Source organism: Vigna unguiculata, chromosome 4 (assembly GCF_037176805.1).
Source record: "Vigna unguiculata cultivar grain cowpea cultivar isolate G323 ecotype 2 chromosome 4, ASM3717680v1, whole genome shotgun sequence".
NCBI lineage: Eukaryota > Viridiplantae > Streptophyta > Magnoliopsida > Fabales > Fabaceae > Vigna > Vigna unguiculata.
In genome coordinates, this window is record NC_140795.1 from 34,755,603 (window position 1) to 34,783,545 (window position 27,943).

Sequence of the window (27,943 nt, forward strand, 5' to 3'; positions counted from 1 at the left end):
ATATTAATTAATATTAAAATCAACATCAATTTCATATCACATTTTAATCGATAAAAATTAAATTTATTAAAGTATTATTTTTATTATTTATAAAAATTAGTAACATGAAATTGTTTTAACCATTTTTCTTATAGATTTTGTATGGTCTTTATTCTTAGTTTGAAGAAATTATCCATAGTAAGTTTTATTGTGTAAAAATGAATATAACAAATTGCTTTGACAATTTTATATATTTATTTTTTAAAATTTTAATAACTGTATTTCTTTTAATGATTTTTATGATAATTAATTTCTAAAATACAAACGTAATACATAGTATATATATATATATATATATATATATATATATTATTTTTTTTTTTCTGGATAAATGCACAAGCTGAATGATAACAACGACTTTTTGTAACGGGTGGGTCTCACTCTCTCTTGGGAAGAAGAAAAAAAGAGGAAAACACAGCTTCAACAATGAGGGACAGAGGTTGAACTTACCTACGGAAAATCCAAAATTTCGAAAGAGATTAAAATTTCAGGCCTGAGTTGGATGAGTTGAATCGGCAGAAATGGGCGCGAGTCGGAAACTCCAGGGCGAGATTGATCGTGTCCTGAAGAAGGTTCAGGAAGGTGTTGAAGTCTTTGATAGCATCTGGAACAAGGTTCTTCTCTTATTCATCTTCTTCAATTTCGAGTTTCTTCTGTTACCGAATGACATGCGGCGGTTGGTGAGTTAGGTTTACGACACGGACAATGCGAACCAGAAGGAGAAGTTCGAGGCTGACCTGAAGAAGGAGATTAAGAAGCTGCAGAGGTACAGGGACCAGATTAAGACTTGGATTCAATCCAGTGAAATCAAAGATAAGAAGGTGAAAATTATTTCTATTCTTTTATTTTCTGTTGCTAATTATATAAATATTTTTTCTTTCCTTCAATTGATAATACTTGCAAGGTCGAATTATAGTATGGGCATGTTGGATACAACCAAGCAGTGGTTTTGAGTCTTTTCTACTGGAAATATAGTGCTTTTTTTCTGGCAGGGAAGCTCTCTGAACCTCTTAAAAGCACTTCTAGCTTTGTATCAAAACACACCCTGTATTTTATCGGATCGTTATGAGATAATATGAGACTTAGAGTCGCACCTTGACTAATTTGTGTGACGAACCAACATATTAAGGCACGAGAATGCTGCGTGTGCATGGGTGGTGTAGCGTTAGTTTGTTTTATTGCGTGTTTGGTTTCGTGATGAATTACTTAGCATTGAAATACCACCTAACATGATTACCGTTAGTGTTGATAAATTGATTTTGGGGACCAGAATTGATTTCGAGTTGAAACAACTTTAGATAACTTTTGCCTTGAGTAATGATTACAAATAGATCTCTAGAATCTTCTAATAGTTTCTAACAACTTCTAGCAGTACACTTAACATCTTACTATCAACAATGTCCTTTATGAAGAATTGGGTTTTACCTGAATTTAAAAAGGTGGGTGGACCCGTCTAGTGTCTAATGTTTTACCTGTTGTATCATACGAGGTGTGAATTGTTGAGGGATTTGGAGGGTGATGTTAGTATTGGTACAGCCATGATCCTTATCTTTTGGTATTAAAGAAGGCTACCTCCAAAAAAGAAAATCTGATGCTATGGGAATGCACATTTCACTCTAATTCTCAAACACTATATCAATTTTCTCTTGATCTTAATCAATATTTTGTGTCTGTTGATGCCTCTTTCTTTGAGTTTGTCCCATATTAGACACCCATTTCTTCCAATGAAGACATATGCAGTCACTTTCCTACCTCTGTCAATCTTCCTTCATCACCACCAGATTACTCTACCATGCCTCAAATGCTTCTCCAACACCTCTTTAGGTATATCAACGCCACCCATGACCTATTAACATTCCAATGCGAGACCCATCTTCGACGAATAATGATATAGTAGACCCATCATTCAACTAACTATAATAACTTGGTTTATTGAGAGGCCCAATAATGAACAAATGAACTTAAATATTGCTCCAAAACTCGATTGAGAACCTTAGTTTGCCAATTGGCATAGGGTTATAGGAAATGTGCATGCACAATTTAGTGGCACTTGGTTCAAATAACTTGTGCAAAAATTGGTCGATGAATATAGGATCACTGTCGGGGACAATACTGCGAGGAAATTTGTGGTGTTTGCACACCATATTGAGAAATAGATTAAGCCACCCCAAAACTGTGGAATGTGATGGTAAAACATAAAAATGAGCATCATAAGAGAACTTATCAATCACTACCAAAATGCAGGAGGAACCTTGAAAAGGTGGCATGTGCCAAATTATCCACCAATTTGATTTTTGTTCAGAAACTTATGATGGATCTACACTATTTGGCATCTTTTAATACTTCAACTTGCCAATTTTTGGGTAAGGGAAGGTGATTGTATTTGCTAAGGAAGACAATGTGTTGACCTTTGTTAGAATAGGTGTTAAGTATTGGTACTACGTAGTTGTATTGGAAAACTGCTGTATGATATGTTTATGAGCTATACCTATCTTTGTACCTAGTAGTTTTGGCTTTTGATCTTTGTTCTTCCCTCTACTCATTGTATCAATATAAATATAGGAACATATGAGAGGAGTGATAAAGCTCTCTCAAATATAGTCTCTTTTATTTATATCAATTGGTACCAGAGCAGGTTGATTCCACTTGGTTGGTCTTAGTCTCTAGAGAAATATCCACTGTTTGTCGTCATCTGCCATCATAATTTTCTTTGGCACTGGATTTGGAGTGTCTCTCTAGGTGATGACCAACCCTATAGGTCCTGGAAGTTGAATCAGCTCCACATGTCACCACATACACACACACACACACACACACTCTTGTTCCCTGCTGCTAGGTGCTTAACATCCACGCATTGCCTTCCTCTCACTGGAGTGACATCGCGTGTCCGCCACAGGGCTCGTTGGATCTCCTCATCTTCGTTTTGACTATTTGTTCTCCATTTTCGGCGTGGTTGAAGATCAAACCTAGGGCTCTCCTTTTGTTTCTTATCTGTTTTTTTCTGTGTCAACAAAAATATCTTTTGGACCTATTGTCTCCTTCTCTGAATCTCCTACCATTACCTTTGAAAAATTGAATGGAAAAAAGTTATCTCTCTTTGTTTGTTTGAATTGAACTTCGGTTCCTGGTCCAAGGTTTCCACGATCACCTTGAACAAGACGAGAGTAATGACAATATGTGGAATCCAAGTTATTGGGTACTCACAGATAGTTTAAGATGTGCAACTACTTTTGGAAAAAAGGTTCAAAATATATTTGCAATTGATTTTCAACGCCTTTATGTCTTTACCGATATAGGCTTACCTCTCTTAAACAAACAAACCATAACAGGATGTCTTTTATTATTGAAGCCCAATCTACTATTGAAGAATTAAATATCTTCTTGGAGGTTGAGTCATTAAATGAGATGAAGAAGATGCTAGACAAGTTCTCTATTGTGATGATCCTCCGTGCCATACATCCAAACTTTGAAAATGTTAAGATTAACTTTTAGGAGGCCACAAAGTCCCATTGATGGAAAGCTTGACAACACAACTCCTTCAGATTTCAACACTTAGGCTTTGTTCACTTAAGATGATGGATTTAAAAGAGAGTGAGTGGATGAATTTGAATAGATTTAAGGGTAAAAGTTGTGTGTTTTTTTTAAGAGATTTGAAGGTGAAAGTGAGTAGATATGAAGGTAAGATTTGTGAAAGTTTGTGGTGATTTGATAGATGTGATAGATAAAAGAAAAAGTTTTAATAAATAAAAATTTAAAATTACAAATTTGTCCTTATAATTAAAAATAATATAAAATAAAAATTTGATGAGTGTAAATTAATTTAAAAAAAGTGTTGATGAATAGTTTTTAAATAAAAATTTAATAGGTGTAATAAATAAAAAAAATATGAAGAATAGTTATTATGTATGATGTGATGCAGATTTTTTATTTTATGTAATATATATATACTGAAGTGTATGAAGAAGGATCAGTTCCAGTGTTTTTAGAACCGAATCCAATCCAATCTCATTCAGCACCAATTCCAAAATTGGGGCAATAACGTAAAATCATTTATACTACCTTCAAATCTTCTCTTTTCAGCGGGATGGGTTAATATGTTAATCCTGCAAGTCATTGCTCTCTTTTCTACACAAATCATTAGATACGAACACATTATTTACTCGTAAATTCATCTTTCCTAATCTCTTCTAATAGTAATTCGTTTCAAACGAACGGAGCCTTAAGTCTTATCCTATGTTTTTGTGGTGTATTTTCTGGTTAATATGAAGAAGATTGGTTTTTATTCTCTTTGACTAAAGGATAAGTCATAGAAAATCAGAGCATATTTTAGTATGGTTTAGTTAAGTCTCGTTTGATATGTCTTTTCTGTTCATCGTTTCTATATTGCACTTTTTTTTTCTTCTTGTTGTACTTAGATGGTGGTATTGCTGGGTTGAATTGTTTAATCGTGTGTGGTATGAAATGATCTTGTACTAAATTTTTTATTTTTAACTTGATTTTGAATTTGACATTTGTTTGTCTTTTAACTCATTGTGACATAGGTTAGTGCCTCGTATGAGCAGGCTTTGGTGGATGCACGCAAGCTTATTGAGCGTGAAATGGAAAGATTTAAGATCTGTGAGAAGGAGACAAAGACAAAAGCATTCTCTAAAGAAGGCTTGGGTCAACAGCCCAAAACTGTGAGTTTTTAACCCAAAATATTCTTTTTTATTTTATATATTTTGGGCCTCTGTAGGTGTATTTATGACAGTTTTTTCATTCTCAATCCCTTGTGACAGGATCCTAGAGAGAAGGCTAAATCGGAGACAAGGGATTGGCTGAACAATGTGGTATGAAATTGATTGCATGAATAACTATCATTTTTACTTTTGTTTTTGTTGAATTTGGTTTGAAACCTAACCCAGAAGTTTAGCTCATGATGCCAATGAAGTGAGCATTACCCATGGCTTTTATAAATACACATACACACACACCTCATACCTGGGACATGACATATGGAGTGTAGAGACTGTTTGAGAAAGGGAAAGTAATACGGTCAAGTTGATTGTGTGGTAGTTCGTGGGGCCAAGTTCATTTTTTGGACACTTGAAGATGTATCAATTTAAAATCTATCGTGGGATCTGACACTATCTTGGGGCTAAGTCAATTCCAAAAATTGTCTCTTTAGATGAAGATTGCCCAATTCTATTTATAAATTCTACGGTGGCCATATTTGTAGTTGATATGAGATCTCAACAGTTGTGATCAAAGTATGGACATTAAGTATTGCTTTAATAGCTTGTATACTTCATGTAACTTCATAGTATTAGGAAAGTGATTAGTCATGTTTGCTTTGTCACTAATGGTTCTAGCAGGTTGTAACATGGAAAATATTGCAGGTTCACTGTTGACTGTTAAGATACCTTTTCACTGATGAATTTTGGTTTTTGAAGTTGGTTCTCCAAATTTTCTTTCCATAATGATGCTTACACAAGTATTCTGCCTGCTTCACATCATATGATTAAAATTGGAGTGTCTCTGTTTATACAAATTTATTGCCTGCTTAGTTCATGATTGATTAACATTGGAGTGTCTCTGTGATATCTAGAAGGGGTTGTATTTATTCAGAACTTTTAATAGCTTACTTATATTTCTTCATCTGGAAATTGTTATTTTAAATGTTTGAGTAGGTTGGGGAATTAGAATCTCAGATCGATAACTTTGAAGCTGAGCTTGAAGGACTTTCTGTAAAGAAAGGAAAGAACAAGCCACCCAGATTGGTATGTTGTAGTAGTAAGGAAAATACAATTTCTGGGACTGATGATTTATCTGTCAGAATCCGTTGATTTATGCAGCAGTTAATATTTCCTTTTATATTTTTGATTACATAATTAGGAGATTTAATTAGATTTAATAATTAGGAGGATAATTAAGAGGATTAGTACACTGACAGTATATTTTATATTTATTGTACGGAATCATTTGTCCTGAATTATAGAGATAGGTTATATCTATCATAAATTAGGATTTTCAGTTATTAAGTCTTTGTATTATTCTATTCAAGACCAATTTCTCCTCTATGAATAATATCACAAGTAGTTTTTCTGCCAATCTAAGTCTTGGTTATTCAAATGTTTGTGTTTGCTGATCAGATACATCTAGAAACATCAATCACTCGGCACAAGGCTCATGTAAAGAAATGTGAATTTATCTTGAGGCTACTTGATAATGATGAGCTAAGTCCAGAGCAGGTGAATGATGTCAAAGATTTCTTGGATGACTATGTAGAGCGTAATCAGGTTTGTCTTGCATAGCTTAAACACTTTCCATTCTGCTATTAAACACTATAATTGAGTAAATTTATTTATCCACCCTTTATATAGTCCTTGCAGAGAGTCTTGAGGTAGTAAGTGTGAGCAAATAACCTCTTTTACCAAACAATTAGTTAGTTAGTGTGAGTATGTAGCTCCTTTTATCGGAGTGTTAGTCATAGCCATCACTATATGTTGCATTCTGATAGAGTAGTTTGGTACGTTGGTCACTGTCAGTTTGTTATTTTGAGAGAGTGGGTTTAGGTCTTATTCAATCTTTCAAAGCCAGCTTTTAATTCAAGGTTTGTACCTTATTTATATATTCTATTTTAGCCGTATCTCTGAATGATATGGGATCTTCAACAAGTTATAACTGGTCTAGTCAGTTAGATGAGCTTCTTGAGTCTATAGATAAATTTCGTCAATAGAAGTTCATGAGTTGTACAAATCTCAGAATAATAAATACAAACTTTCTTTTCTATTTTTGTTTTCAATAGATACTGTCAGAATCCATGATTTATGCTGCAATTAATATTTTCCTGTACAGTTTTAATTACAGAATTAGGAATTAATTGCAGGACTAATAGGATAATTAGGAGGATTAATAGGCTGACAGTATATTTATATTTATTTTACAGGATCACTGCTCCTGAATTGTGGGACTAGATTAGGATTTATATCCATCATAAATTAAGATTTTTAGTTATTATGTGCTTGTATTCTATTTTAAGAGCAATTGCTCCTATATGCATAATATCAGAAACAGTTTTTCTGACAGATACCGTGCAAAATTTATAAATTGGTATTAATTTTCTGTCTAATCTATTTTTCTTTTTCTTTATAGGAGGACTTTGAAGAATTTAGTGATGTTGATGAGCTATATAGTTCATTACCCCTAGATAAGGTGGATTCACTTGAAGATATTGTAACAATTCCCCCTGGTCTTGCTAAGGTATCTGTAGTTGCATGATTTCTAGCTTCTGTTGAGATACCCGTTCTCTTCCTATCTTTATTAAAAAGCTTTCATAAACTACAAATTAAAGAATTACTTCCTGAAAATAAGTTAACAAGTTAATCCTATGCACATTTAGATTTGTGTTACCGGATTGAGACACACTTTTCTTAATCCACTATGACACTTTTTAAGGAAAAAACTGTGATGGAAGCATTGAGCTTCAAAACAGACGATACTTCGAATGTAGTGATGGATTCTAACGATATTATAGTGGACCTGAGTCGGAACATTGTCGTTATATGTGGGGACAAAAGTAGTTTCAACTCACTCTTATCCTTTAGCCCTTGACATGAGAACTTGTTTTAGTACGTCAGAAAGTTCCATATTCCTAAGGAGTCGATGTCAAGGAAGCTTGCATACACCCTACTTTCTTAACCCACCCAAATGTCTTTTGAAAACAAAGCTGTGGTAGAAGCATGCAAAATAGACTACAGCTCAATTCCACTTATTGATCCTAATGATATTATCATAGCAAATTGAAATCAGAAAATAACTATAAACTTTGGAATAGAGGTCATGTTTGTGTTAACTATACAGCTATAGTGATTTTGGGATTTTGCTGGTCCGTGTCACTTCATGGGATTGGCAGATGAATGGTTGCCTGCTGTAAATTTTGTTTTTCCAAACTTAATTTAATGACTTTTTATTGTTGAATATAGAGAAAACAGGGTTTGAGATTAATCACCCTTGTGTATAAACCACAAATAGGGTAATTTATTTATAAAAGAGAGAGGTATAACTAAAAAGAGTAACTAAAAATAAATAAAGTAAATAGAAGATATTGTTTGATATTGTGATTAACAATATCTAGCAATAACTTAACAATATCAAATAATATCTAAACAATATCTAACATTTGTACTGGATTTTGATTGTTTCTGCTGGTTCAAATGTACCGTTTTGCTATCCATATTTTTTGTTGAAAGTTCCTGTATGTTTACATATTATAATTTTTCTATAAATGGATCTCCTAATTTATTTGCTATTTCGGCAGGTGGCACCTGTGCTTAGCTTGAAGCCTTTGCCAACATCAGCTTCAGCATCACAAACATCTGTGTGTATTCCTCTATTCTTACTTTTATGAGCTGAAAATATTAAGTCATTATTATTGAAAAGTAGGGATCTTTTTTTCAGAATTATTCAGTAGGAATATTTATGCAGTTTTTCAAAAAATTGATGTACCTGTCAGAGAGATAAGGCTTACTTTTCCTTTCTAAGTGTTTTTTGATGGTCTTCAATGATATATAAACGCTATTGGATAGGTTATGGATAGTTTTGGTTCAACCCAAGTTTATGAGAATTTTTATTTTTAATTGTGAAGTGTGTTAACTTATTGTCAGTGGCATCAGTTATGAGATGTCTTAACAAATTGATGAGTTCATTAAAGAAAAATAATTAAAAAATCATGCAAGAAATGAAGAAAGTACTGTTCAGGACCATGTTAACCATATTTATGTTACATATGGCACCAGTCAATCCAATGTTAACATTTTTTATTGTGTTATTTTTCTAATGGAACCTTTTAAGAGTAGTACATGATGGTCAATCATGACTGTAGCTCCACCAAGTGGTTGTAGCTGAACTACCAGTTAACACAGAAAAACCTATTGCTTATGGGAAAATTAGTTGTTGATTGGTCCTTGTATGGATGACTCCAATTTCTAATCATCAAATGCTTCTTTCCAGGAGCAAGCTGATGATACAGCTTCTCAGGATAGCAATTCTGATGTTGGTGCAAGAACTCCACCTCCTAAAAGTAGTACAGTTAGTTCTACTGCTACAACACCAGTGGCGAATTTTGCTACTCCTGTTTCTATAAATGTTACAGTGCCTAACTTGTCAAGTCCACCGCCCATTTCATCTGTCACACCTGGTTCAAATTCTCTTCGGAGTTCCTTGGAAATTAGTAGTGTTGTCAATGCTTCATTTGTAAGTCAGTCTAGCCCTGTGAAAGAGGATGAGATTAATAGTTTCCCTGTCCGAAGACCCTCTCCATCACTTTCGGATGTTGCACTCGTAAGGAATATCAGCAGAAACAGCTTATCAAGTCAAACGACAAATAACATACCTGTTGTATCTGGGAACACGGTTTCCAGCAATGGGCCCCTTGGTTCAGTTTCTTCAACTTCTGAAATAACCAAGAGAAACATATTGGTTGCTGATGATAGACTCGGAAGCAATGGGATGGTGCCACCTCTTGTATCCCCTTTAAGTAATAGAATGATTATTCCTCAGGTGGCAAGGGGTACTGATGGAACTTCCTCAGTTGACTCTAGTAATGCCAATGAAGGTGCAACTTTGTCTGGGAGAGTTTTCTCCCCTTCTGCTATTCCTGGCATGCAATGGAGACCTGGAAGCCCCTTCCAGAATCAAAATGACGTGGTACACTTTTTCTCTTGAATTTACTTTTGCTATTCCAACTGCCACCTTGCCTTTTGTTTATTTATTGTACTTGAAGTGTGAACTGTTAGTTACTTTTCTTCTCGAATTATAATGTATGTCATTCATTAATGATCTAACTTGGAATTTGTTCGTAATGCTATATTGGTTGAATTTGCAGCTTGTATATAATTCCAAACTGAAGATAGATGTGTGTAATGCTATCAATAGACCTTAAAAAACTAACCTACCCTTGCATGCAACCTTACCCTTGCATATTGAAAGAGGCTGTTTCTGGATTTGAATCCATGACCAACGGGTCACGTAGGCTTAACTTTACTGTTGTGTCAGGCTTGCCTTCAATGTTATTAATAGACAATATCGGATAAAATAATAATGTAAAATTAGATTGTTATACTATTGGTTGTTGTTCATTTAGTTACTTAGTACAGGACATCAAATTCTTCAATTGACATCTAACTAAAAACTTAAGCCGTGTATGCATTTGGTTTCCAGAATCCATTATTTTATTAAACTGAGTCCTACATAACAGTTACTTAAATTGCTTGCTATGCTCAGTTCTATTGTATTTTATTTGTTGTACTTCCTAAGTGATACAAACTTGATCAGAAGGGATGAAAAGAAAGAATGATGGAACACTTTATGAAAAAGAGAATGATAAAGTCCTCAGGTCATTTGGGAGTTCTAGCAACTTCACGAAATTAATACCCTTCTGCCCCTGCCCTTAGTATTTTTACTCTTCTCATTTCTGTTCTTCAACTAACTTACTGGTGTTTCAGTTATTCTGGTACAAAGCCCAGGGTTTGATCTGCTGCTGCCCTCATATTTCTCCTAACATAGTCCCATCTCTTTATAGAGGATTTCCTATCATTATCATATTTAATCATGTTTTATGATAAATTTTCACCTAGTTGACAAGACAATCTAAACCATATATATGGTGATGTATATGAAATGTGTTTTAAGGTATGTATAGAGAATTCAATGATATGTATGGGATTTGCAGAAGACTAGAACAAGTGTATACTCTTCAAAATGAATTATGCATTCAATAATTGTTTGACTTATCATTTCATTAATCATATAGTTGTGTGTGGTTCATCACAGGTGATGATTGTAGGTTGAACTTGATTTTTTTGTAAGTTTTATGACAAATACCTTTAACTAAATTTTTACCACCTTCGCTTGTCATTTTCCTTTTTCTTTTGATACATTTCTCGATGTTTTATTGTTCTCTTGCTTTTTTCTTTTCTATCTTATTAAATTATTTGATTATCAAAGATTAGAAAAACCTTTTATTCTTGTTTTAATGACTTTGGTGATCTTCCATGCATTTGAGGTCAGCGCATCTGCTAATTTATATATGAAATTATTTTGTGGATGAGTATGTATATAGGCCTATTCAATTGAAAAATGTTACTTGGGTGCACATACAGACCTATGCTGGGGAGATGCTGGCTTTTTGCATCAGTTTTGAGTCTCGTACATATAGATCACCTAATGTATCTAGGTTTCTTTTTTCCTTTTGTTACTGATAGTTGAATGAAAGTATTTAGTTCAAAAATTGTGATGCTATATATTTTTAGTTACACAGAAATGCATTGTTATGGCATACAAAATTGGAGTAGAAAGCATAACATTCGTATTAGTACATGTGATAATCACCTGGGAGTAAGGATTTCATGGGATGGGACATAGGCTGTGTAGTTTGTTATTTTGTTTATACCTCTGAAGGGACTTATTTATTTTGCACTTCAGGGTCATGTTCGTGCAAGAACTGAAATAGTTCCTGATCAGAGGGAAAGATATTTACAGAAGTTCCAGCAAGTGCAACAACAAGGGCAAAGTGCCCTTCTTAATATTCCATCTTATGCTGGAGGAAGTCACAAGCAGTTTTCTGTTCAGCAACAGAATCCTCTCTTACAGCAGGTATCATTTTTGTACGTGTTTTTTTCTCTCTCTTACACAGAATTTAAGGATTGAAGATTGATTATTGGCCAAAAGATTGATGATTCATTGCATATTCGAAAAATAAAATTTTATCTAGCCTTCCTTAGTGCCTGATTTAAAAGGTAGATATGCTGAGCCTTTTGCATTTGCTGGAATCCTTGAGTTATCTAATTTAAATATGCAAGTTCGTGTATTCCCTCTGGTGTATTGTAGTCATTGTTTTTGCTTGGGCTGTGTAAAATAAGATGAAATAGGGTTTTGGGATTAATCTCCCTTGTGTAAACCCTACACAAAGGACAGTTTATTTATATTGATAATGGGCCAAATCCCAGAAATACATAATGGGCTGAGCCCAACTATTAAACACAATATTATATCATCTAACACTCCCCCTCAAGCTGGTGCATACAAATCGTATGTACCAAGCTTGTTACAGAGATAATCAATTCTAGGTCCTCGAAGAGACTTAGTGAAAATATCTGCTAATTGATCACTTGAGTTGACAAACTCGGTCTTGATGTCCCCGGATAGGATTTTTTCTCGAATGAAGTGACAGTCAATTTCAATGTGTTTGGTCCTCTCATGAAAGACAGGATTAGAGCTAATATGTAGAGCAGCCTGATTGTCACATATGAGTGTCATTTGAGTGACATCTCCAAATTGCAATTCTTGAAGCAATTGCTTAAGCCAAACAAGTTCACATGTGGCTAAAGCCATAGCTCTATATTCTGCTTCTGCACTAGATCTTGCCACAACACTTTGTTTCTTGCTCTTCCAAGAGATCAAATTACCACCAATTGAGACACAATATCCAGAAGTAGATCTTCTGTCGGAAGGAGATCCTGCCCAGTCAGCATCTGAATAACATACAACTTTTGTATCAGAGTTGGAATCATATAGTAAACCTTTTCCAGGAGAGCTTTTGATATACTTTAATATGCGAATAACTGCATTCCAATTCTGCTTCCTGTGAGAACAATGTCATCAACATACACTATTAAGTAGATACATCCAGCACTGGAGTGACGATAAAAAACTGAATGATCCACTTCACTGCGAGACATGCCAAATTGTTGAACAACACTACTGAATTTTCCAAACCAGGCCCGAGGAGACTGCTTTAGGCCATATAAAGATTTGTGAAGACGACAAACCAATCCAAAAGACTCTCCCTGAGCAACAAAACCCGGAGGTTGCTCCATATAAATTTCTTCATTCAAATCGCCATTGAGGAATGCATTTTTGACATCAAGTTGGTGAAGAGGCCATTGGCGAAGAGCAGCCATGGCAATGAATAAGCGAACAGATGCCATCTTGGCCACTGGAGAAAAAGTATCACCATAATCCAAACCAAAGATCTGTGTGTAACCTTTGGCAACAAGGCGAGCTTTGAGACGGTCAACAGTGCCATCAGGGCCAACTTTGATAGCATAGACCCACCTGCAACCAACAACAGATTTCCCGGATGGTAATTGAACAAGATCCCATGTTCCACTATGCCTGAGAGCACTCAATTCATTAAGCATGGCCTGACGCCAACCAGGGTGGGCTAATGCATCACCTAAAGATTTTGGAATTGACAAAGAGGAAATAGACGAAAGGCATGTATAGAAAGATGGAGAGATTCTATGATAACTCAAAGCAGCATAATGAGGGGAATGATTACGGGTAGAACGCATACCTTTACGAAGGGCAATGGGAAGATCAGACTCAGTTGTTGGAACCGGAGGAGACAAATAACTCGGCACTTGATGTGAGTCATGTGTTGGTGGTTGGCAACGATGTCTTCTGCTATAAACCTGAAGAGGTGGTCTATCCGCAATAGGTACACTCGGAGGTGGCTGAGGAGAATCCGAGGTGGCACTGGAAGTGGGCACACTAGGAGGATCACACACAACAGGGATATCTATAGTAGTAGATGGTGGCTCACAATGAGAAGAGGGGTGTGTGAAGTAAAAAGAAGACTCGTCAAAGGTGACATCAGCGGAGATAAAATGACGGTTGAGGGAAGGAGAGAAACACTTATACCCTTTTTGTGAGCGGGGGAATCCTAAGAAGACACATTTGTGGGCTCTCGGAGACAACTTATCCAAGCCAGGACTAAAATCATGAACAAAACATGTGGACCCAAAGACTTTAAGAGGTAAAGGGTGAAGAGGGTCGTGAGGAAATAAAATAGAATGAGGAACTTGGTTATGCAAGACTGAAGAAGGCATGCGATTAATAAGATAACAAGCAGTAAGAACCGCATCACCCCAAAAATGTGAAGGAACTGCACCATGAATTAAAAGAGTGCGAGTTGTTTCAATAAGGTGCCTATTCTTGCGCTCAGCCACTCCATTTTGTTGGGGTGTATAAGCGCATGATGTTTGATGAAGAATGCCCTGAGAAGCCATAAAATGTTTGAAGGATTGAGAGAGATATTCACGACCATTATCACTCCGCAAATTTCGAATAGAAACCCCAAACTGTGTTTTAATTTCATGAAAGAATGATTGAAAAATAGAGAACAACTCAGAACGATTTTTCATTAAATATAACCAAGTACATCTTGAATAATCATCAATAAAAGTAACAAAATACTGAAAACCTAAAGTAGACTTAACACGACTAGGTCCCCAAATGTCCGAATGAACTAATGCAAAAGGGGACAAAGCTCATTGTGAGACACTACAAGGAAACGAACTACGACTATGCTTTCCTAATTGACAAGACTCACACGACAAACTAGATAACTTGGACAAGTTGGGGACAAGTTGTTGCAGTTTGGCAAGGCTGGGATGACCAAATTGTGCATGAAGAAGGGATGGTGATTCCATAGCTGCGCCAACATGTGAAGGAGGACGAAGATGATACAGACCATGAGACTCACATCCGGTGCCAATCATGTGTCTCGAACTCCGGTCCTGTAAACAAACAGAATCTTTGGTAAAGGAAATAATACAATCAAGAGAACGAGTTAGTCGACTGACAGATAATAAATTGAATGGAGACCCAGGAACATAAAGAACATGATCAATGGATATGGATGGAAAAATATTAACAGTACCAACACCATGAAATGAGACTCTAGACCCATCAGCCATTGTAACTGAGGGTAAATGATCCGGACAAGACAAAGAAGAAAACAAAGATTTGTTACCAGTAATATGGTCTGTGGCGCCTGAGTCAAGAACCCAAGGACCAAGAGAATCAGAGTGAGTCAGGCCAACGAATGATGTACCTGTGCGTGCAACAGAGGCAGATGTAGTGGAACTAGAACTCTGACGTTCCTCATACCATTTGAGAAAGTCGTTGAAAATGGCAGGGTGCCCTGCGGGGAGGAGGATCAGAGTGAACTACTGCAGCAGACCGAGGAGGACGTCCATGTAGAGCATAACATTTGTCAATCTTGTGGCCTAATTTGCCACAATGGTCACACTTGGGTCGTCCCTTTCCCGGCTTGCGAGAACGATTGCGATCATCCCGCTGAGAGACCAAGACTGATGAATCATCAGCACAAGTAGATGTATCAATGATTTGTTTTCTTGGCACACGTAAAAGGGCAGAACTAGTAGCAGTGAAGTTGGGCACAACAGGAGACCCCAAAATCTGGTCGCGAACATGGGAATATTCATCAGAAAGACCATGTAATGCCAACAACATAAAGAACTTTGACCGTTGCTCAAGTTCTTCAGCTGGAGTGGAGGCCGGAGGCAATAACTCATTAAACTCATGCAGAAGGGCATGAATTTTGCCCAAATATTCAGCCATGGGTCCAGGACTTTGCGGAGCAACAACTTTGAAAAGATCCTGACAAACACCATAAAGACGCTGAGTGTCATTGGTGTATAACAACTTGGCCTGTGCCCAAACGTCTGAACATGTTTCATATGAACGAAACATTTGTTTCAGCGAAGAGTTAATGGTGGACTTAATGACGATGCATAATTGGGCATCAATTTTCGTCCAGCGGGAAACTTCATCTGCAGCAACTGTAGTTACACTCTGGGTGAGATGATCTTCATATCCTTGACTCTTGAGCCAAAGTTTGATATCGGATGCCCATGTCGCGTAATTTGTGCCATCCAACTTGTCAATGGATAAATGCACATTGACGTAGTTGGTATAAACAGAGGGTTCAGACAGCGGAGTGCTTGAAGATGACACACCCGAATTGGCAGCGGAAGAAGCCATAGAGGGAGAAACCCTAAAAATTCAAGGTGCTCCGATTGAAACAACAACCACAGATTCAGAAAGAGCTCAAGAAGGCGATTCAGGCGAAGTTGATCGGCGCAGAAAACGACCGGCGACGCGCCGTCACGCGCGGCGGAGAGGTGGCGGCTGCCGGAGCTTGCGGCGGCGCGTGGAGGCGCGTGAGAACTCCGATGGCGGCGATCTCTGCGGCGTTGGAGTCGCCTGGCCGAGACGAACAAAACCGTCTGGTCGTCGGTCGAAACTGCAGCTCCGGCGACGGCGGCGGCGGCGGCGGCGGCGGAGGCGACGGTGACGACGGCAGAAGCGGCGGCAATGAGCGGCGGCGGGACGGTGGCTGTAGTAAACTAACCTAAGCTCTAGATACCATGTAAAATAAGATGAAATAGGGTTTTGGGATTAATCTCTCTTGTGTAAACCCTACACAAAGGACAGTTTATTTATATTGATAATGGGCCAAATCCCAGAAATACATAATGGGCTGAGCCCAACTATTAAACACAATATTATATCATCTAACAGGATGTATATTGTGCACATACGCTTGGTCAAAAATACATTTGGGAGTTGAATTTATTGCTTTTGTTTCTTTAGAATTCATAATGAAAATCAGGAGAAAAGCGTAGTCCCATTATTTTCTTTCAATTAGTTTAATTATATAATTCATTCTTGTTGAATTGAAGCATTTATGAAGACAGTTTAAATTGTTAAGACCTCTTGTACATGTACATGCTTTAATAACCGTTAAACTATAGGAAATAGAGAGATATTGGGTTGAAATCGTCGTGTTTCTGAGACAGCATGAATGCTTTATCTATATTGAGAAAACAAAATCAGTATAATATATAGGAGATTGATATTCTCTAATAATAAAACTTGGAAAATTAAGAATTATTTTATTGATATCAATCACTCCAATTACATTATCATCTTTATTTGTAATAATCAAAACTTAAAAAGAAGGAATCTCGGTGTAGGTTGGTTCGATCCCTTTTGTGGTGGCATCATCACTTGGATCATGAGTGTCCTATAAAGATAAATATGGTAATGACAAAAAGGAGATATTTGATACCATATTGAGGTAGTTAAATTTAAGCCTCACTCAACCTTATTAAATCAATTTAGTAAAGTGAGGCTTGCCCTCACATATATTATAATTTTGGCCATATCTCTAGTGATCTACGATCTCTCTAACACACCCCTCACATTGAAGATATTGTGTGTTCACATTGAGGACATCATGTGTTTGTCGCAAGGACATTGAGCGTGGGAATCAATACTTTTAGAAATCATCTTGTTTCCATTGAGGGTTGTTTCTTGTCATATCCCTGTGTTCACAACGCTATGTTGAAGTGATAAATGTGAATTTGGTTTTGGAAGTTGCAATCTCCAAAGGATGGACTAATCTTTTTGGATTGAGTGTGACTCTTAATTTGTTATTCAAGCTGAGTTCAATACTTCTATTATCCCTTGGGAACTTCGTAATATACTGTTGAATTGTTTTATAAATAGTAATTGTGTATGTATTCATTTTTAGCATATTTTCATAGAGGGTAATATTTTGTGAATAAACTTGTTGAGTTCGACACTAAATCTCATAGTTATACTTGGTGAGATGGTTTTCTTAGCATTATTTGTCCTAAGTTGTTCAGGGATATATTTGATTTGCCCTTATATAGGTTTAGGGATTAGTGGGTTAGGTGTAGTGTCCCCACTAGTTTTTTGTATTCTCTTCTTTCTTTTATAATATTTTGAGGTATAGCACATGATACATGTTGTTTGTGGTGCCAACATGGTTGGGATGGCATTTCGTTTTAGAGAGGATGCCTACTCCACCAAATCGCCTTGGTGCTAAACTGTGTTTTTTGAAACAAAATTAACTTCTTCTACGAGTGGCTTTTGGGTTTTCTCTTTAACTAACCTCTCTTTTTAGTTTTTAAAATAAAAAAACAGAACATTGAGTTTTGGTTGTCTATTTTCAATTTTTGTTACTCATTCTTCCTTTTACTTTTACATCTTCCCTTTCTATTTTTCTAAAACTCTGTTTGAAAACTGTTTCTGTAAAACATCCTCTAGAACCTAAAATTTAAAAGCAGAATCAAACACACCTTGATTCTTTGGCTAAATTATTTACGTTTGACTGGTGTACATTGTCTAACATTCGGCATACAGCTCTATTTTTTACACTTGGGCACTTCATTATAGACCTTAACTCGTGACTATTGCAATTTTCCTTTGAGATACTCTCAATTACCATGTTCAAGAATTTTATTAGTGGTCTAGGCTAGGCCCCAGAAGATTTCATTTCTCTTCTCTATAATTGACTATCAAATACTTGAATATTTTGTTGTATCATAAATTGCATCTTCATAACCTAACTTGATTTTTCTCTAAAGTGGAAAGATATATTTTACATGACATATACTGGTATTTGTGAGCTTTAAATTTTTTGTTGTGATTTTTCACTATCTGGTTTGGACTTTCTTTCCTTTATAACATCCCACTATATGTGCAGTTCAATTCTCAAGGATCACCTGTTGCTTCTCAATCTGGTGTGGGACTTGGAATCCAGTCTTCAGGTCTTAGTGGTATTTCTTCCACCTCAGTACCCCAGCCACCCATTTCTGTCCATTCCCCATCTAGCCAACAATCATTGCTGTCAGTTGTTTCTAAAGATCCAGGTATATTTTGATGTTTTAACATAATAGTTCATGTTTTCTAGTCCCAGGCATGATATGTATATACCTCGGCATGAGAGAGTATGTTAGAAGTCCCACATCGACTAGAGATAAGGTAATTTCATAGTATATAAATGAAGTGCAAACCTCAACTTACAAGCCATTATGGGGTTGAGTTAGGCTTAAAGCCCAATTCTAACAGTATCCACAACACAAGTGCGTGGGGACCTCTAGTATTCCTAACCTATGTGAGAATTGTTGGTTTGTCTTATTCATTTATGATTGAACTCGAGTGTATTTAATGGTATTGAAATGAAAAAAAAGAAAAATGAAGTGAGCCAAGTTTTCAAAAGCTTTATCCAAATGATTAAAATCAGTTCCAGACAATCATTTAAAGAGTCCGTGCACTTAAGGCCAAATATTTTTTGAACCAAAGATTGTCCTCCTTCAATGAACAAGGGATAATTCATGAATCTTCTTATTTGAACACCCCACAACAAAATGGGGTTGCAAAATAAAAAAATGGGTACCTCAGGTCTTTCTTCTCCATAAAAATGTCCTAAACATTATTGGAGAAAAAAGATTTAATTTCAATGGAGGTGCTTCAACGAAGATTTACATTTTTTAAATGAAGGGCTATAACACTTATTACCTTTTTGAGTAGTCGAATAACCAATAAAGACACATCTAATAGCCTGGGTATCATGTTTGTCTCTATTTTGGTTGTGGATATATACAAAAGTTTTGCACCCAAATTTTCTAGGAATGTGGCCATTCGAGATCTTAAAGTGAGGGAAGAAAAGTTTTATGATTTCGAGAGGACTTTTGTTCTTTAGTATATGTGAGGGAATTCTATTTATCACATATAAAACAATGAAGACAACTTTTCCCCAACATTTTTTGGGTACCCTTCCATTGAAAGATAAGTGCCGAGTGGTGTTAAGTAAGTACTATTTTTCCTCTTGCCACTCTATTATGTTGGGGAGTATAGACACATGAAGAGTCATGAATAATCCCTCTAGATTGGAAGTAAGTAGATGCAGTTTGGTGTAAATAATCCCCAGCATTGTCATACCTAAATCTTTTTATGTTGACCCCAAATTGATTTTGAATCATTGAATGAAAGATGGGAACAATAGTGCAATCAAAAATAAAGATTACAAACTAGTGTGCTGTAGAGGTTTTAGGTGTAGTAGATGGTCCCCATATATCACTATGGATTAATTGGAAAGATTGTGAACTTCTAATTTTGCTAATGGGAAAGGATACACAACTGTGTTTAGTTAATTCACAAGCCTCACAATGCAGTTTTTTGGTATCTAGATTTCCAAATAAAACATATTTTCTAAAAGAGAAAAATGATGGCTTTTGATACAAGTAGAGAATTAGGGGGGCATATTAGTAAGATCCAAAAGGTTTACGAAAGAAAGAAGTGGAAATATCAAATTCCCTACGTGGCTTCTTGAAGGGGGAGGGAGATCTTTTGGTTTTGGGGGCAAGGAAAGGGGGAGATATAGGGGGGTTTTCGTTTCTTAGGGAGGAGGATAGTTTTTGGGAGGAAAAAAACCAGATAGTTACAAGGCTGGGCCATGGAAAGAGCGTCACCATCACCTTGTTGCTTTTGAATTCCATAACACTGTTAGTGTTTTCTTTTTGCGGTGAAAACAAATGCATCAGGGAAGGGAATTGGAGCGGTGTTGATGCAGGAAGGACAACCAGTGGCCTACATGAGTCAAACTCTGTCTGACAAAGCTTTGAATAAGTCTTTTTATGAAAAAGAGTCATGGTCATGGCAATCCAAAAATGGAGGCATTATTTGCTAGGGGTCACTTCATTATTCATATCGATCAAAGAAGTTTGAAGTTTCCAATGGATCAACGATTGACGAGTACGAAGCAAAATAAATGGATCTCTAAATTGCTAGTGTTTGACTTCGAAATTAAGTATAAACTGGGGGCGGAAAATAGAGAGCAGATGACCTTTCTAGAATATTGCAATACTGAGCCTTGAGTTTGATACGTTTCTTTGAGCGGGAAAATTTAGCAGTTGAAATTGAGAAGGATGTGAAATTGAAGAAAATTCTACATGATCTGTTGGTCAAGGAGGGTGATCACTCAGGGTATAAGATGAACAATGGGAGGTTGTATTATCATAATCGACTGCTGACAGAAAATGAACGCCATTTTGAAAGAATTTCATGATATAGCTGTGGGAGGACACTCGGGATACTTTCAAACCTACAAGAGGATTGCACACTTGTTCTTTTGGGAAGGAATAAGGAAACACATTGAAGAGTATGTGCAGAAATTTGATGTGTGTAAAAGAAACAAGTATCAAATTCTGAGTCCAATAGGTTTGTTACAACCCTTACCTATTCCTAAACATATTTGGACTGACATTTCCATGGACTTCATTGGAGGTTTGCCAAAAGCAGGAGGAATGGATACAATATTAGTGGTGGTTGATTGTCTCACCAAATATGCTCACTTTATTGCTTTGGCACATCCTTATAATGCTAAAGAGGTTGCATAGTTGTTTTTAAAGGAAGTGGTAAAACTTCATGGATTTCCAAAAAGTATTGCTTTTGATGGAGACCGGGTTTTTATGAGCTCCTTCTAGACATAATTATTTAAGTTGGTTTGAACCAAATTGAAATTCTATTCTACATGTCATCCGCAAACTAATGGGCAAACGGAAGTGGTAAACAGATGCTTGGAAACTTATTTAAGATGCATGACAGGTGCCAAACCAAGATAGTGGCATAAGTGGATTAGTTGGGCTGAATATTGGTATAATATAAACTACCATGAAGCCACTAAGATGACCCCTTTCAAGGCAATGTATGGACGAGATCCTCCTCTGGTGATTAGAGGAGATGTTGCAGCAATCTCGGTAGATGAAGTAGCTAGGATGATACAAGACAAAAATGAAATGTTAGACATATTGAAGGACCACATGGTGCATGCCCAAAATCGGATGAAGCAACATGCTGACAAATGTAGAAGAGGAGTGGAGTGGAGTATAAGGTTGGGGAGGTTGAATAAGTGGCTTATAGATTGAAATTACCTGAGGATAGCAAGGTGCATCTAGTTTTTCATGTGTCTCTGTTGAAGCCCATTATGACAACTGAAGTTGTGGTTCAACCATTACCACATTATGTGACCGAGGAAATTGAGTTACAAGTCCAATCAGAAGATGTTACAGTAGTGAGAAGAGATAGCAATCGGTCTTTAGAGGTATAAGTAAAGTGGAAGAACATGTCGGATTGTGAGAATTCATAGGGATCTTTGAGCAAGATGATAGAGGCATTTCCTGATCTTCACCTTGAGGACAAGGTGAATTTTAAAGAAGGTGGCCTTGATACAAGCCGAGAATTAGGGGAGACAACAAGCCCACACATGTTGATTCTGATACTAACAGAATTGCCTACGTGGCTTCTAGAAGGAGGAGGGAGATCTTTCAGTTTTGGGGGCAGGGAGAGGGGGAGATGTAGGGAGGGTTTTCGTTTCTTGGGGAGGATACTGGTTTTTGGGAGGAAAGAACCAGATAGTTACAAGGCTGGGCCATGGGAAGAGGGTCATCATCACCTTGTTGCTTTTGAATTCAATAATACTCAGTGTTTTCTTTTCATCTCTCTATTTCTTTCTGGTTACTTATCAGCTTTCTTAAGCGTGAGTGGTACAACCAAAGAGTGTCTTTATTTGATATGCTAATTAGAGACTTGGTTTGGTCAGTTTTAAATTCTTGAGATGGTTCTAGATGGTAGGCTCCATTTCTTTCCTTAGCAAGTCTAATTCTCCTTCCGAAATCCTACTCCTGAAAAACACAATAAAGATGGGGAAGACATTCATAAAATGGCATTGAAGGTTGTAAGTGGTAAAAAGAGAGTCTAGGGCTCCATGAAAAAGAAGAAAACTAGAGCTCTGATATCATTTAAAAATATGTGTAGGCAGTAAGCAGTATCTATGAAATTACTTTTTATGATATAAAATAGAAAGGATACATTGTATGTTGTGGGAATAAAAAAATACTAATAAAAGGAAATAAATCTCTCCTGAAATAAAGGAAATAAATCTCTAAACATAAGGACTTTAATTGAGGAGCAAATCTATCAAATAAACTCCTAATTCCAATCGTTTCTTTCAATCAAATTTATATTTATTTTTCAATCAATCTATATTTATTGTACATTAATTGGGAAATATTTACATCCATAACATTACACACAAATAATAGTAACTTTTTGAAAGATTAAATACAACAAAGTTTTTAATATTCTGCAGATGTTGGCAATTCTACGGTTGACGAGTCACAGCAACAGATTTTTCCTGATGATTCGGGGACTGAATCTACTGCCAGTACTGGAATTAGCAAGAATTTTATGAGCGAAGATGAACTGAAATCGACATATGCTATAGACTCTCCGGTACACCGACTAACTCATCAGCTTTTATATGCTTTAAGACAGATTATCTTATATACTTGCTGCAGCATATATTTACACATGCACACACATACCTACATGTTATGTTGTCTGCGCAAACTCGGTTGCCATGCATCTGATTTATATCAGTAAACCTGGATCATATGATGGTAGAGCCAGTGCGTCGGCCATCCTAGTTTGACTATAAAGATTAGGTGACAAAGGGAATGCACCCAAAATAAAATAAGTCCAAAATATCTTCACATTTACGAACCTCATTTGTGAGGGTATTTTGGGTCTTCTCAAATGTATTTTGTATATTGAGTGTTACAGTGTATTATGTGGAATGTAAACGAAAACCACCCCTGAATGTTTCTTCAACACGTCGTTATGTTCTCTCCTCCTCACAGTAAGCCTTTTTCTCCTCAGACCACCCCACTCCAGCAACCATTCATATCTGGCAACCCAACATCTCCAGCCACTCTAAGTAAGAATTTTCTACGTTCTTTTTTCTTTTTCTTTTTCTTCATTGTCCTCTTTTCGTTTCCTATTTTATTTTTGGTTGTTTTGGAACTGCTGTATCTTTTTTTCTCATTTCGTCTTTTGGTTTTAATATTTTTTTGAAATAATTTAATTCGTTTTGCGTTCTGCTGCTGCCAACAAGTTTTGATTCTTTGAATCTGTCTTAGTTTCAGGATCTTATTATTTAAAAAATAATGATTCATTTTGCTTTCAGCGCTACCCACAAGTTTTGATTCTTTAATTCAGTCTTTATCTCAGTATCTTTTAAATGTTTTTAATTCTTTTGCCTTCATATTAATTTTTTTATGTTCTGCTTCTCTTTGTTTCAATCTTTTACTAAGTAATTTTAGAAAACTTGCGTTCTTATTCAGTTTTTTATCGTGTGCTGATTGACTTTCTCTAAGTTTCTGATTTTTATAATATCAGATTTTTGTGTTCTGCAGCCATTTAATTATGTTTTTTAATTGAATTTGATTTTTTTATGCAGTTTCTTATTCAAGTTTTGATTTTCAATAGAGCCATGAAATTTTTAATTTGACATTTATCTTTTATTTAACTAAATTTTGTATTCTACCCAGCAGAACCATGGCTTCTGATTCCCAAACAGTGCTGTCTCAAAATCAATGGCTTCATCGGTAAAGCACTTGATGTCCTACTAACAACAGTGTGATCCTTAGGATGGCCACTTCTGCCACCACATCCTCCATGGATTCCAAACCTCCTTTTTCCTGGGTAGATACCATTATTGAAGTTTCTACAACTTTCCGATCAAGTCCCACTATTTTTCTGGGCTAGAATACAAAGAAGGCATTCCGTAAGGTCTTACATTGAGAAACTTCTTGACGTGTCAAAATTTGATCACCAATATGATAAAAAATTGGGTTTAGGGATTCAAGACCAACACCATGAACAACTTATCAAGTTTCTTTTTCATTTCGTCCATCAAATCGGCTTCCAAAAGCATTTTTAGTTCAGCTAGAGATTGGACTTGAGCAACAAAAGAGACTGTGAATGATTTAATTCTGAGGTGAATCATATAGTCATTGAAAGTTGGCAAGGATATTTTTGGACCTACTTCTAAAGGAATTATAGGTTATGAAAGTCCTCATGGTTCCTAAAATAAAATGTTGGGCTCTACAGATTGTCACAACAAAACTCAGTTAGAAAACAAACTTCACTATTGTTCTTTAATCTTTTTAGTATAGGTATGCAAAGACATCATCACTATAGAACTTAAATTTCTCTAAATGGTCGTGATGCTTCTAACCAAGGATCCATAGTTCCACCAAAGCTGACCAAGATAGATAGTTTTTGTCATTGAGTTTCTTTGAAGTTGTGGTTGGAATTGTAAAGATTGAAAAATGATACCCAGAATTAGCCAAGGGAGGAGTATAACTAATACACACTTTCCAAACAGAGAAAAGAAGGTAGGTGGACCTTGAAATTGAGCTAGAATGTGCTGACGAGGTTATTGGTGGTAGCACAAATGTTTTTCCAGTATGAGAACAGTGTGTGTGGACTACACGTCCCTAATGGAGCAATCTAAAGAATACAGATTGATTCCCCTGCCCCAACTGCTACAGAAGGAAAATATGAAGAGAAGCACATCATTGCAAGACATAATAATAAAATACACACACACACGTGTGTGTGTGTATATATATATATATATATATATATATTTAACAGTTTCGTACCATTTTTTCATTTTAGGAAAATGAATTAGTTAGCTAATGTGGTTTTAAACATGAAAGCTAGAAGACTAACTGTGTGTTTGGATTTCAGTTAGGAAACTAAGTCAGGTTGAACTCGACTAGAGTTAAAAAAAAGGGCAACACATTTTAAACTTAAATTCAACTGAAGTTCGGGTTAAATTTTGCCTCTAACTGCATCTAAAAAAGTGTTAAACATGTTGGCACAGTATTCTTTGGAAACTGAACGTTGGTTTGGGTGTTTCAACTGAAATTCAAACACACTTAAGTAGTAATCATAGTAATTATAGTACTGAGTCTGAATTAAAAAAAATAGTAATTATAGTTCTTTAAGCAATAAGATGGGTTGGGTCGAACAAAAAACGTATTCTGCTTTGTAGACAGCAAATATACCTATTTATATTGATTCATGTTGAAACTGGTATGGAAGAATCTAATGGGCATATTGTGTGTGTATTATATAAAATATATTCATGCGTGATTCACACTGTTTGACATTTATGCTGCAGGCAGGAGTACCTGCTTCTCTTCCAGAGCCTGTTCAGACTTCTAGGGATATTGATTTGTCTCCCGGCCAACCTTTACAATCAAACCAGCGTACTGGTAACCTCGGTGTTATAGGAAGAAATTCTACTGACCTTGGACCTGTTGGTGACAACTTTAGTGCATTCACTGCTAATTCTGGTGGAGTTCGTGATCAGTTATATAATTTACAGATGCTTGAGGCAGCTCACCTCAAACTTCCGCAACCTAAGGACTCAGAACGTCCCAGGACCTATACTCCTGTATACTTCTTTGGTTTTAATAATCATCATTTTAATTGAATACTATATTATGTATTACTAGATTATAAGACAAAAGTTTCCCTTTTTTTGGGTTATGCAGAAACATCCTACGATAACTCCTCCAAGTTTTCCTCAAGTTCAGGCACCTATTGTTAATAATCCTGCCTTTTGGGAGAGAGTGGGTCTAGAACCATATGGTACTGATACCCTGTTCTTTGCATTTTACTATCAACAGGTACACGGACTTTTTGGGTGATTCGTATTACTCTCATTCTGCCCTGTAAGCTTACATTCATTATTTTCTGTAGAACACTTACCAACAATATATGGCTGCAAAGGAGCTAAAGAAACAGTCTTGGAGATATCATCGCAAGTATAACACATGGTTTCAACGGCATGAAGAGCCAAAAGTTGCAACAGATGAATATGAGCAAGGAACATATGTGTACTTTGATTTCCATATAGCAAATGATGATATGCAACATGGGTGGTAAGTATAGTGAACTTATAATGTCATCTATTTGCAATCATCTCTTTATAGAAAGATTGGAGATGGCTATCTTTTAAAACTTTCTGCAAATATCCATTTTCTATTTTTAATACATTTGTCAGGTTTGTCATCTATTTAGAAATATGTTTGTTTACTGTCAATTTATGTCATCAGATGGGACGTTAAATTTGGGACAACTGGTTCCTTGAAGGACAATAGTAATGGGCATATAGTGTCTACTCAAACCCTACCAGCGTTGTCATCCTTGCATGATATATGATTAGTTAATATTTGGCACTGTGCTTTCTGGCTACTATAAATTTAATTCAAAAACAATCCTACTGACTGTATTTTCCTGTTTTACCATTTTGTGGTTTAGAAGTCCATTAAATGGTTGACATGTTCGTAATTTGTCAAAAACAATCCTACTGACTGTATTTTCCTGTTTTACCATTTTGTGGTTCAGAAGTCCATTAAATGGTTGACATGTTCGTAATGTGGCACTGCACTTCTGATTGTCCTGATTTGATTATTCTCAGGTGTCAAAGAATCAAGACTGACTTCACTTTCGAATATAATTACCTCGAAGATGAGCCTATTGTCTAGAGGATGCCCGCTGGTAAATATGTGACTTCATGTTCTTATTAGTGTTTGTATATCTATAAACTACATTTGCCTTCCAAAGGAGGAAAAGTATATTTTGTAAAAGAGAACAGCGCATAATTTTGAATAACATTACATGTACAAGGTTTGTTTTCCGCATAGTTGTAGCTGATGTTAAGAAATTGCTAAATTTATAGCTTGCATTGTGTATCATTATTGCAGCTTTTAAACTAATGGTACTCAAGTAAACTGGTTGAAACTCATCTTTTTTGGCCCTGCACCTCCATGAGGTGTGAGAAATGTCAAAAATATTCCTCCATGTCTCAAAGACTACAGATTGAGTGACTCAAAAAGTTTTCGGATTGAGTGTTTCAAAGTGTTTTTATATTGAACAATCGGAAAGTTAAAATTTTAGTGTTGTATTGTACAATTCAAAATTATCTTTTTCAATGTTGTTTAACATTTCTGATTGTATAATTCCAAAATGCACCCCGGATTGTGTGGAAATTCATTCTGAAATAAATAATCAGGAATGAATATTTGTACTTATTGGTCAGCTAATCTGAAATTGAACAGTCTGAAATTAACTTCAAGGTTTGTTTTTTATCACTAGAACAAGACCATGCATGAATGTAGAGGATGAATCATTTGTCATGCTTCTAAACCATATTATACAGCTTACCGGTATAATATTTTCGGTTATCGTAAGGGTGCTTTGGAATAATAACACTAATTTATAATCATTTAGAGACTTTTGCTTCCTGCACTCCCATGACTTCTTTGTGCACTCGCAATCTCCTGAATTTTTCAAATTACCATTTTATCCTTGACAATAAGTTACT

General features: G+C 36.0%; 1 protein-coding gene across 4 annotated transcripts; it reads left to right on the forward strand.

The window, feature by feature from the left end:
• Window positions 1-378: 378 nt before the first annotated feature.
• Window positions 379-27,314, forward strand: LOC114182288 (uncharacterized). 4 transcript variants are annotated; one of them, XM_028069128.2, is made up of 16 exons: window positions 379-653; window positions 729-860; window positions 4,581-4,718; window positions 4,818-4,868; window positions 5,709-5,798; window positions 6,171-6,317; window positions 7,174-7,281; window positions 8,339-8,398; window positions 9,031-9,726; window positions 11,503-11,673; window positions 18,404-18,569; window positions 22,850-22,992; window positions 25,733-26,008; window positions 26,085-26,243; window positions 26,317-26,498; window positions 27,038-27,314. In XM_028069128.2, exons 1-16 carry the CDS (start codon window positions 561-563, stop codon window positions 27,102-27,104), a joined length of 2,679 nt encoding a protein of 892 aa, XP_027924929.1. In that variant the 5' UTR covers window positions 379-560; the 3' UTR covers window positions 27,105-27,314. The 4 variants fall into 4 exon arrangements, with proteins under 4 accessions (XP_027924929.1, XP_027924930.1, XP_085528847.1 ...); XM_028069129.2 differs by having other exon boundaries at window positions 26,109-26,243; XM_085672721.1 differs by lacking the exons at window positions 25,733-26,008; window positions 26,085-26,243; window positions 26,317-26,498; window positions 27,038-27,314 and adding exons at window positions 23,419-23,476; window positions 24,093-24,309.
• Window positions 27,315-27,943: the final 629 nt, after the last annotated feature.

Bases quoted from the DNA above. Each gene is read 5' to 3' on its own strand.
- LOC114182288 (XM_028069128.2), top strand. From the start codon at position 561: ATGGGCGCGAGTCGGAAACTCCAGGGCGAGATTGATCGTGTCCTGAAG. The intron at 4,719-4,817 runs GTGAGTTTTTAA...CCCTTGTGACAG, and splicing joins TGGGTCAACAGCCCAAAACT to GATCCTAGAGAGAAGGCTAA. The intron at 7,282-8,338 runs GTATCTGTAGTT...CTATTTCGGCAG, and splicing joins TTCCCCCTGGTCTTGCTAAG to GTGGCACCTGTGCTTAGCTT.